General features: G+C 42.9%; 1 protein-coding gene across 2 annotated transcripts in view; it reads left to right on the top strand.

Annotated features, from left to right (window-relative positions):
• Positions 1–10,000, top strand: part of kirrel1a (kirre like nephrin family adhesion molecule 1a) — a 193,733-nt gene that overhangs the window by 159,653 nt on the left and 24,080 nt on the right. For both annotated transcript variants that reach the window (XM_055156689.1, XM_055156688.1), the window contains exons 7-9: positions 2,559–2,707; positions 7,799–7,926; positions 9,186–9,312. In XM_055156689.1, the coding sequence (XP_055012664.1) occupies positions 2,559–2,707; positions 7,799–7,926; positions 9,186–9,312 (404 nt within the window). The remainder of the gene's footprint in view (positions 1–2,558; positions 2,708–7,798; positions 7,927–9,185; positions 9,313–10,000) is intronic.

The following is a 10,000-nucleotide window of genomic DNA, read 5'->3' as shown; positions in this document are numbered from 1 at the left end:
TTTAGTCCTGGTTTATACCTGGTTTAGTCCTGGTTTAGTTCTAGTTTAGACCTGGTTTCGTCCTGGTTTAGTTCTGGTTTAGTTCTAGTTTAGACCTGGTTTAGTCCTGGTTTAGTTCTAGTTTAGACCTGGTTTAGTCCTGGTTTACTTCCGGTTTAGACCTGGTTTAGTCCTGGTTTAGTTCTGGTTTAGACCTGGTTTATTCCTGGTTTAGACCTGATTTAGTTCTAGTTTAGTTCTGGTTTAGACCTGGTTTAGTCCTGGTTTAGTCCTGGTTTAGTTCTGGTTTAGTCCTGGTTTAGTCCTGGTTTAGTTCTAGTTTAGTTTGGTTTATTCCTGGTTTAGACCTGGTTTAGACCTGGTTTAGTTCTGGTTTAGACCTGGTTTAGTCCTGGTTTAGATCTGGTTTAGTCCTGGTTTAGACCTGGTTTAGTCCTGGTTTAGATCTGGTTTAGTCCTGGTTTAGTTCTGGTTTATTCCTGGTTTAGACCTGGTTTAGTCCTGGTTTAGTTCTGGTTTAGTTCTAGTTTAGACCTGGTTTAGTCCTGGTTTAGTTCTGCTTTAGTTCTAGTTTAGACCTGGTTTACTTCTGGTTTAGACCTGGTTTAGTCCTGGTTTAGTTCTGGTTTAGACCTGGTTTAGTCCTGGTTTATACCTGGTTTAGTCCTGGTTTAGTTCTAGTTTAGACCTGGTTTCGTCCTGGTTTAGTTCTGGTTTAGTTCTAGTTTAGACCTGGTTTAGTCCTGGTTTAGTTCTAGTTTAGACCTGGTTTAGTCCTGGTTTACTTCCGGTTTAGACCTGGTTTAGTCCTGGTTTAGTTCTGGTTTAGACCTGGTTTATTCCTGGTTTAGACCTGATTTAGTTCTAGTTTAGTTCTGGTTTAGACCTGGTTTAGTCCTGGTTTAGTCCTGGTTTAGTTCTGGTTTAGTCCTGGTTTAGTCCTGGTTTAGTTCTAGTTTAGTTTTGGTTTATTCCTGGTTTAGACCTGGTTTAGACCTGGTTTAGTTCTGGTTTAGTCCTGGTTTAGTTCTGGTTTATTCCTGGTTTAGACCTGGTTTAGTCCTGGTTTAGACCTGGTTTAGTCCTGGTTTAGTCCTGGTTTAGACCTGGTTTAGTCATGGTTAGTTCTGGTTTAGTCCTGGTTTAGTTCTAGTTTATTCCTGGTTTAGACCTGGTTTAGTTCTAGTTTATTCCTGGTTTAGTTCTGGTTTAGTCCTGGTTTAGTCTGGTTTAGTCCTGGTTTAGTTCTGGTTTAGTCCTGGTTTAGTTCTGGTTTAGTCCTGGTTTAGACCTGGTTTAGTTCTAGTTTAGTTCTAGTTTATTCCTGGTTTAGACCTGGTTTAGTCCTGGTTTAGTTCTAGTTTATTCCTGGTTTAGACCTGGTTTAGTTCTAGTTTAGTCCTGGTTTAGTCCTGGTTTAGTTTAGATTATTCCTGGTTTAGACCTGGTTTAGTTCTAGTTTAGTCCTGGTTTAGTTCTGGTTTAGTCCTGGTTTAGTTCTGGTTTAGTCCTGGTTTAGACCTGGTTTAGTTCTAGTTTAGTTCTAGTTTATTCCTGGTTTAGACCTGGTTTAGTCCTGGTTTAGTTCTAGTTTATTCCTGGTTTAGACCTGGTTTAGTTCTAGTTTAGTCTTGGTTTAGTCCTGGTTTAGTTCTAGTTTATTCCTGGTTTAGACCTGGTTTAGTTCTAGTTTAGTCCTGGTTTAGTCCTGGTTTAGTTCTAGTTTATTCCTGGTTTAGACCTGGTTTAGTTCTAGTTTATTCCTGGTTTAGACCTGGTTTAGTTCTAGTTTATTCCTGGTTTAGACCTGGTTTAGACCTGGTTTAGTCCTGGTTTAGTTCTAGTTTAGTCCTGGTTTAGACCTGGTTTAGTCCTGGTTTAGTTCTAGTTTAGTCCTGGTTTAGTTCTAGTTTAGTGCTGGTTTAGACCTGGTTCAGTCCTGTTTAGTCCTGGTTTAGTCCTGGTTTAGTCCTGGTTCAGTCCTGGTTTAGACCTGGTTTAGAACCTGGTTTACCTGGTTTAGTCCTGGTTTAGTTCTAGTTTAGTCCTGGTTTAGACCTGGTTTAGTCCTGGTTTAGTTCTAGTTTAGTCCTGGTTTAGTCCTGGTTTAGACTGGTTTAGACCTGGTTTAGACCTGGTTTACTGGTTTAGTCCTGGTTTAGTCCTGGTTTAGTCCTGTCCTGGTTTAGACCTGGTTTAGACTGGTTTAGACCTGGTTTAGTCCTGGTTTGGTTTAGTTCTAGTTTAGTCCTGGTTTAGACCTGGTTTAGTCCTGGTTTAGTTTAGACCTGGTTTAGACCTGGTTTAGTCCTGGTTTAGTCCTGGTTTAGTCCTGGTTTAGTCCTGGTTTAGTCCTGGTTTAGACCTGGTTTAGACCTGGTTTAGTCCTGGTTTAGTTCTAGTTTAGACCTGGTTTAGTCCTGGTTTAGTCCTGGTTTAGACCTGGTTTAGTCCTGGTTTAGTCCTGGTTTAGACCTGGTTGGCTGTAAAGGAGCAGACATGGCAACCCGCTCTGGACTTTTTTATTCTTTACGCTGTATGTGTTTTTTTCGTCTCAGGTGGGCGAAGGGCGGCGTCGTCCTGCAGGGGGCGAGGGAGAGCGTCTTCATCACTAAAGCCGATCACTCCTTCTTCACCGAGCCCGTGTCCTGTCTGGTGTTCAACGCTGTGGGCAAGACCAACGTCAGCATCCTGGTGGACGTGCACTGTGAGTCCCGCGAACGAACGCAAACCAGAGCCCAGACACGAGACAAACATGACAATTAAACGTCCTGTATTACACAAAACCGACTCTTGTGAACTTTAAAGGTTGTATAGAGGATTTTCCAAGGAACGAGAAATCCAGCGACTGTTTGTCCTTTTCAAATGCTCCTACGTAGAAACGCCTCCTCCCGCCTCCTTCTTACGCCACAAACAGGTTTGTTTACAGCCGCTGCACATGACTTGTAAACAACTAACTACAGTGTTGGTTAGGCAAGACGGAGAAGTGAGGAGCGGGGGGAAGAGCGAAACGGGGAGCGGGGAGAGGAGCAGGAAAGGGGTGCAGAGAAGGGTGCGCGGAGATTCAGTGCGAATGAAGCTACTACTACAACACGCAGCAGCAAGCGGACTCTTTCTTTGCCTTGAAAATTACGTTTTCAGACATAGGATATCGCTTTCGTGTCCTGAAAAACGTTTGTGTAGCTCTTGGAAATAAAGTACGTTTTCATAATAAGCAGAAGTTTCCTGTCCAGGAGTAATTTGTGGACCAGTGCGTCAGTCTTTAGACCCTTCTCTCCAAGAATCACCTTAGTTTGGCTTCGCTGCTTTTCCCCTTGTCTTCTTCTTTCAGCGACCTCAAAAACGGACTTTCTTTTGCGGCGAACTGCTCCTGGATTCTTGTCGCCATCGCAACAAACTTTGTGCGAACTGCGAGGAAGATATAGGTCAAAAAAAGCCGCTAAGAACTGTTGCGTTGGTGGAGTAAACAGCGTCTGTGCGTCTTGCGTCTGTGGACTGCGTGACAGTCGTACGTAAACCACGTACCGGCGGCGCAGGCAAGTCAGTTACTCTAGAAACGTAGGGAGTTTGATTGACAGCCTGTCAGCTCACAGATAACGAGGCAGTGTCGTTATCTATTGGCAAATGTTTAGCCCCACCACGTCCAGAGTTGATGAATTTTTATTCTCTTTTTTTTGGTCATCATAATTACAAGGCGACTGCATCTATAATCTATCACTGACAATTTGAAACAAAAAAAATCCTCCATACAACCTTTAAGTAAATGTTAGAATGTTGTTACCTCGTTCACTCGTAGTTGTTCTCAAGATCTGTGGAAAATCTCTCAGTCGTCCAGGTAGAATTTATGGCAAATAACTGACCAAAAAACTAAAAAAAAACTAAACTCTTGTCCAGTTGACCAGTTGAATTCAGTAAAGATCGGCAATTCCAGGGCTAAAATCATCCAGTTTCTAGTAGGGCTGGTATCATTAAGAAGTTACCGATACAATACATACCTCGATACATAGGCCACGATACGATACATATCTCCGTACAGTGAGCTTTTGATTCGATACGATATATTTTGAATCGATTTGATACTGTTCACTAAAAAATAAAGGCTAAATCGTGGCTGTGATACTAAAAGTCTTTGTTAAACCACGTTTTGTGCAAAGTTCATATGAAACATAAACATTTTAATCGTCAAAACAGTGAAAATGTCAAATGTGTCGCATAAACGAGTTTCCTTCCTCTGAAAAAGCAGTAAAATATACAAAAAAAATACTGTTGGCGATATATTGATAGAGCAGCCCCCGATATCGATACTGTATCATTATATTAAATGAAACGATATATCGATATTTCAATATTTTTGCACACCTATAGTTTCTAGATATTTTTGAGCTATAAAAACATCTGTAATTGATTAAATGTAAAGTGGAGCTGTTTAATGTCACACTGTGGAACATTCCAGACAGAGCAATGACGTAACTATAGAAACACGCAGGTGACGGACCACCAACCAGAAAACTTACACCTTTAATTGAGTAATTTCTTGGACCGTTACTTTGTACTTCCACTTGAGTTACATACTTTATTTTGAAGTATAATTTTTGGCTCCTCTTCCACCAAAACCGATGTTCCCCTGATTATAAAACTTAGGTCTGGCTCTAGTGGATTTTAAATTGGGGTTATTTAATCGACATTTATTGTTTACATCATAATTAAAGACAGAGTCGGCCGAAAGTCGACCTAAAACTGACACATTTACAACATTCACAGGCTCCTCTCGGATCACAAGTCTGAACTAATAAGTGTCCTGTTAATTTTGACTCAAAACAATCATCTGTGAAAAGAAAATAATCCGGCATGTGGACAGCAGCTGTGTGTGTCCTCGGTCTGCGGGACAGTCCTTTATCTGTGGGACAGTCCTCTATCTGCGGGACAGTCCTCTATCTGCGGGACAGTCCTCTATCTGCGGGACAGTCCTCTATCTGCGGGACAGTCCTCTATCTGTGGGACAGTCCTCTACCTGTGGGACAGTCCTCTACCTGTGGGACAGTCCTCCATCTGTGGGACAGTCCTCTATCTGCTGGACAGTCCTTTATCTGTGGGACAGTCTTTTATCTATGGGACAGTCTTTTATCTATGGGACAGTCCTCTATCTACGGGACAGTCCTCTGTCTGCGGGACAGTCCTCTACCTGCGGGACAGTCCTCTACCTGTGGGACAGTCCTCTGTGTGTGGGACAGTCCTCTACCCGCGGGACAGCCCTCTACCTGTGGGACAGTCCTCTGTGTGTGGGACAGTCCTCTACCCGGGGGACAGTCCTTTATCTACAGGACAGTCCTCTACCTGCGGGACAGTCCTCTGTGTGTGGGACAGTCCTCTACCCGCGGGACAGTCCTCTACCTGGGGGACAGTCCTTTATCTACAGGACAGTCCTCTACCTGCGGGACAGTCCTCCACCTGTGGGACAGTCCTTTATCTGTGGGGACAGTCCTTTATCAGCGGGACAGTCCTTAATCTACGGGACAGTCCTTTATCTGCGGGACAGTCCTCTACCTGCGGGACAGTCCTCCACCTGTGGGACAGTCCTTTATCTGTGGGGACAGTCCTTTATCAGCGGGACAGTCCTTAATCTACGGGACAGTCCTTTATCTGCGGGACAGTCCTCCTCTACCTGCGGGACAATTCTCTACCTGCGGAACAGTCCTTTATCTACAGGACAGTCCTCTATCTGCGGGACAGTTCTCTACCTGCGGGACAGTTCTCTACCTGCGGGACAGTCCTTTATCTGCGGGACAGTCCTTTATCTGCGGGACAGTCCTCTACCTGTGGGACAGTCCTCCGTGTGTGGGACAGTCCCCCTTTGTTTTTGTCCTAAACTGCTCTGAAGTTCACAGACACATTTAAAACATTAGAACATTAAAAGCAGCTCCTCAGTTTTGTGCACTGGTGTAAACAAAAACACATTAGTGACGTGACTCTGGTGGTGCGTTCAGGGACAGTACGGTGTTAGAGACTCAGACAAAAGACTCCGTAGAAAAATATGAATGCGGCGTCACATATTTAGACATTTATCTGTCTTTAAATAAACATAATATAGAGAGTCAAAGCTTCCTAACGAGGTAAAATCTGCCCACATGAAAAATTGGTGAAATATTAGACCTATAGCTGATATGTCCCTGAGTGTCCATTTCGATCAACCGATATATCGGTCGTGTCCTAATCTCCTCCAAACAGGTCGTATTGTATGAATGTAATAGTCCAGTTTTATTGTGTTTTCCGGCTTTATCTAATCACAAAGGATGCCGTTATTTAGAAGACGAGCGACTCTCTGCAGACGACTAAAAGTTTCTCCTCCGGGTGTTGTCGCCGTAAAACCCAGCGGCCGTGAAGTGCGCTTTAATATTCTCCAGAGTCGTAACGCTCACGCAAATAACTATTGATGAACGACAAAATATATCTCCTCACGGGGGCAATAACTGTCAAAAACAAATCTGAATTTACATTTCCAGAGTCGCGCGGCCCTTTTGTTTCATTCCCGGAGTCAGTGAGCAGCGTCGTGCGGAGATTTTACAGCAAATATGAGAAACGTCACGGCTCAGGACTCGTGTCAGGGGTTTAGAAGGTTTTAAAACTCAAATTTGTGCTTTGTTAAATGTTTAAATTGTTAAAAAAAATTGAAATTGAAAAAATGTTAATATTTTACTCGGTACAAATGTGAGTAACGAGCGTCACAAAGCATTTTTAACCTAGATTGAAGTGGTGGGTTTTTCATTTTTCTTCATGCAAATTCGCTAAAATCACCGCGACATCAAAACGGTGGAGACGCGCCCGTGTAGACCGTCAGGTGACCGCGAAAGGCGAAAGGACCGACGCAGAACTCCGAGCTCCACGAGGCGAACCGCAGCTGACGCCCGATCGCGCTTTGCAAAAACCCTGTCTGCAAGGAGCTTCCAAGTTCTAGTCCAAGATTAGTCCTGGTTTGGTCTTGGTTTGGTCCTGGTTTAGTTTTGGTTTAAACCTGGTTCAGTCCTGGTTCAGCTCTAGTTTAGTCCTAGTTTAGTCCTGATTTAGACCTAGTTTAGACCTGGTTTAGTCCTGGTTTAAGACCTGGTTAGTTTCAGTTTTAGGCCTGGTTTAGGCCTGGTTCAGTCCTGGTTAGACCTATTTTAGACCTGGTTTAGTCCTGGTTTAGTCTTCAGCTCAGTCCTGGTTTAGACCTAGTTTAGTCCTGATTCTGTCCTGGTTCAACTCTGATTTAATCCTGGTTCCTTGGTTCAGTTTCAGTCCTGGTTTAGTCCTGGTTTAGTCCATATTCGGCGCAAAAGTTCAGCATATTCACAGTTATTTTGTTGAGAGTAAATTAAAGTTCTGTAATAGTCGTGTAATATTTAAAATTTTAAACACAGTAATATTATAACGTAACGAATGACTTTGAAATGACAGAAACAAATCATAAATAACACATTACAGTTTTAAAGTCACCTGCCCAACAGTGTTAAAAGTTTAAAAGTTTGTGTAAATGTTTGTGTAAAAATTTTGTATGTGTAAATGTTTGTGTAAATGTGTAAATGTTTGTGTAAAAGTTTGTGTAAATGTTTGTGTAAATGTTTGTGTAAATGTTTGTGTAAATGTTTGTGTAAATGTTTGTGTTTGTGTAAAGTTTGTGTAAATGTTTGTGTAAATGTGTAAATGTTTGTGTAAAGTTTGTGTAAAATTTGTGTAAATGTGTAAAGTTTGTGTAAAGTTTGTGTAAATATTTGTGTAATTCTTTGTGTAAATGTTTGTTTGTTTGTTTGTTTGTGTACAGTCGGTCCCATCCTCCTGGTGGAGCCTCAGCCCAAGACCGTGGACGTGGACTCGGACGTGACCCTCAACTGTAAATGGGCCGGAAACCCTCCCCTCACCCTCACCTGGTTCAAGAAGGGCTCCAACATGGTGAGGACTCATTCTGTAAACACCGGGGTTAGTCCTGGGTTAGTTCTGGTTTGGACCCGATTTTGACCTGGTTTAGTCCTGCTTTAGACTTCGTTTAGGCTTGGTTTGTTTTGGTTTAGTTCTGGTTTACATCTGGTTTAATCTTGTTTTAGTTCTGTTTTAGACGTGGTTTAGTTCTAGTTTAGTTCTGGTTTAGTCCTAATTTATACCTGGTTTAGTTCTAGTTTAGGCCTGCTTTAGTCCTGGTTTAGTTCTAGTTTAGTCCTGCTTTAGTCCTGGTTTAGTTCTAGTTTAGTCCTGCTTTAGTCCTGGTTTAGACCTGGTTTAGTTCTAATTTAGATCTGGTTTAGATCTGATTAATCCTGGTTTAGTTCTAGTTTAGACCTGGTTCAGTCCTGATTTAGTCCTGGTTTAGTTCCTAGTTTATACAAGGTCTAGTTCTGGTTTAGTCCTGCTTTAGACTTCGTTTAGGCTTGGTTTGTTTTGGTTTAGTTCTAGTTTAGACCTGGTTTCATTCTGTTTTAGACCTGGTTTAGTTCTGGTTTCGTCCTGATTTGGTCCTGGTTTAGTTCTGGTTTAGTTCTAATTTATACCTGGTTTAGTTCTAGTTTAGTCCTGCTTTAGTCCTGGTTTAGACCTGGTTGAATTCCTAGTTTATACAAGGTCTAGTTCTGTTTTAGTCCTGGTTAGGGCTGGTTTAGGCCTGGTTCAGTCCTGATTTAGACCTATTTTAGACCTGGTTTAGTCCTGGTTTTAGTCTTCAGCTCAGTCCTGGTTTAGACCTAGTTTAGTCCTGATTCTGTCCTGGTTCAACTCTGCTTTAGTCCTGGTTTAGACCTGGTTTAGTTCTAATTTAGACCTGGTTTAGTTCCTAGTTTATACAAGGTCTAGTTCTGGTTTAGTCCTGGTTTGGTCCTGATTTAGTCTTATGTTCTACCTGGACTTGTCCTGGTTTAGTTCTAGTTTAGACCTGGTTTAGTTCTAATTTAGACCTGGTTTAGTTCAGGTTTAATCCTGGTTTAGTCCTGATTTAGTCCTGGTTTAGTTCTAGTCTATTCCTTCGTCATATATATATATTTTTTCCTGTCAGCTCGTGTCAGTCCAGTTCAGGTCAGCGGGTCTTGTTCCTGTCACCTTTTACTTGGAGGATCCGTCACGCTTGTATCCGAGGAGAAAATATGACTTTACCTGAAATGTTCCGCAGTGTGGCATTAAGCTCACACGACGTGCGTTTACGGAGTTGCGCGTTGTGATTTCAGGTTCTGAGTAACAGTAACCAGCTGCACCTGAAGTCGGTGAGCCAGGCGGACGCGGGCCAGTACGTGTGCAAAGCCATCGTGCCCAGGATCGGCGTGGGAGAGACCGAGGTCACGCTCACGGTCAACGGTACGTCACAGATTTATTTTACTGACACAAAAAAGAAACCAAAACAGCAGCAGAACGTCACGAGGAAGAGTCTTATCTGGGTCTAAGGCGGCGGGAGGTTCTCGTACGGGGTTTAAAGTTCTGAAATGTGACAAGAAAGACTGTTCCTCTTCAAGTCTTAGATCCTCAGGTCCCTGTGGTTGTTCTTCTTCAAGTCTTAGATCCTCAGGTCCCTGTGGTTGTTCTTCTTCAAGTCTTAGATCCTCAGGTCCCCGTGGTTGTTGTTCTCTTCAAGTCTTAGATCCTCAGGTCCCTGTGGTTGTTCTTCAGTCTTAGATCCTCAAGTTGTTCTTCTCAATCTTAGATCCTCAGGTCCCCGTGGTTGTTCTTCTTCAAGTCTTAGATCCTCAGGTCCCCGTGGTTGTGGTTGTTCTTCTTCAAGTCTTCAGTCTTAGATCCTCAGGTCCCGTGGTTGTTCTTCAAGTCTTGTCAGGTCCCTTCTTCAAGTCTTAGATCCTCAGGTCCCCTGTGGTTGTTCTTCTTCAAGTCTTAGATCCTCAGGTCCCCGTGGTTGTTCCTCTTCAAGTCTTAGATCCTCAGGTCCCGTGGTTGTTCTTCTTCAAGTCTTAGATCCTCAGGTCCCCGTGGTTGTTCTCTCAAGTCCTTAGATCCTTCCCGTGGTTGTTCTTCTTCAAGTCTTAGATCCTCA

The sequence above is a fragment of the Boleophthalmus pectinirostris genome, unplaced genomic scaffold (genome assembly GCF_026225935.1).
Source record: "Boleophthalmus pectinirostris isolate CB_2022bp ecotype Guang Dong unplaced genomic scaffold, ASM2622593v1 HiC_scaffold_20, whole genome shotgun sequence".
Lineage (NCBI taxonomy): Eukaryota > Metazoa > Chordata > Actinopteri > Gobiiformes > Gobiidae > Boleophthalmus > Boleophthalmus pectinirostris.
This window is presented reverse-complemented; position numbering and strand designations above follow the sequence as displayed.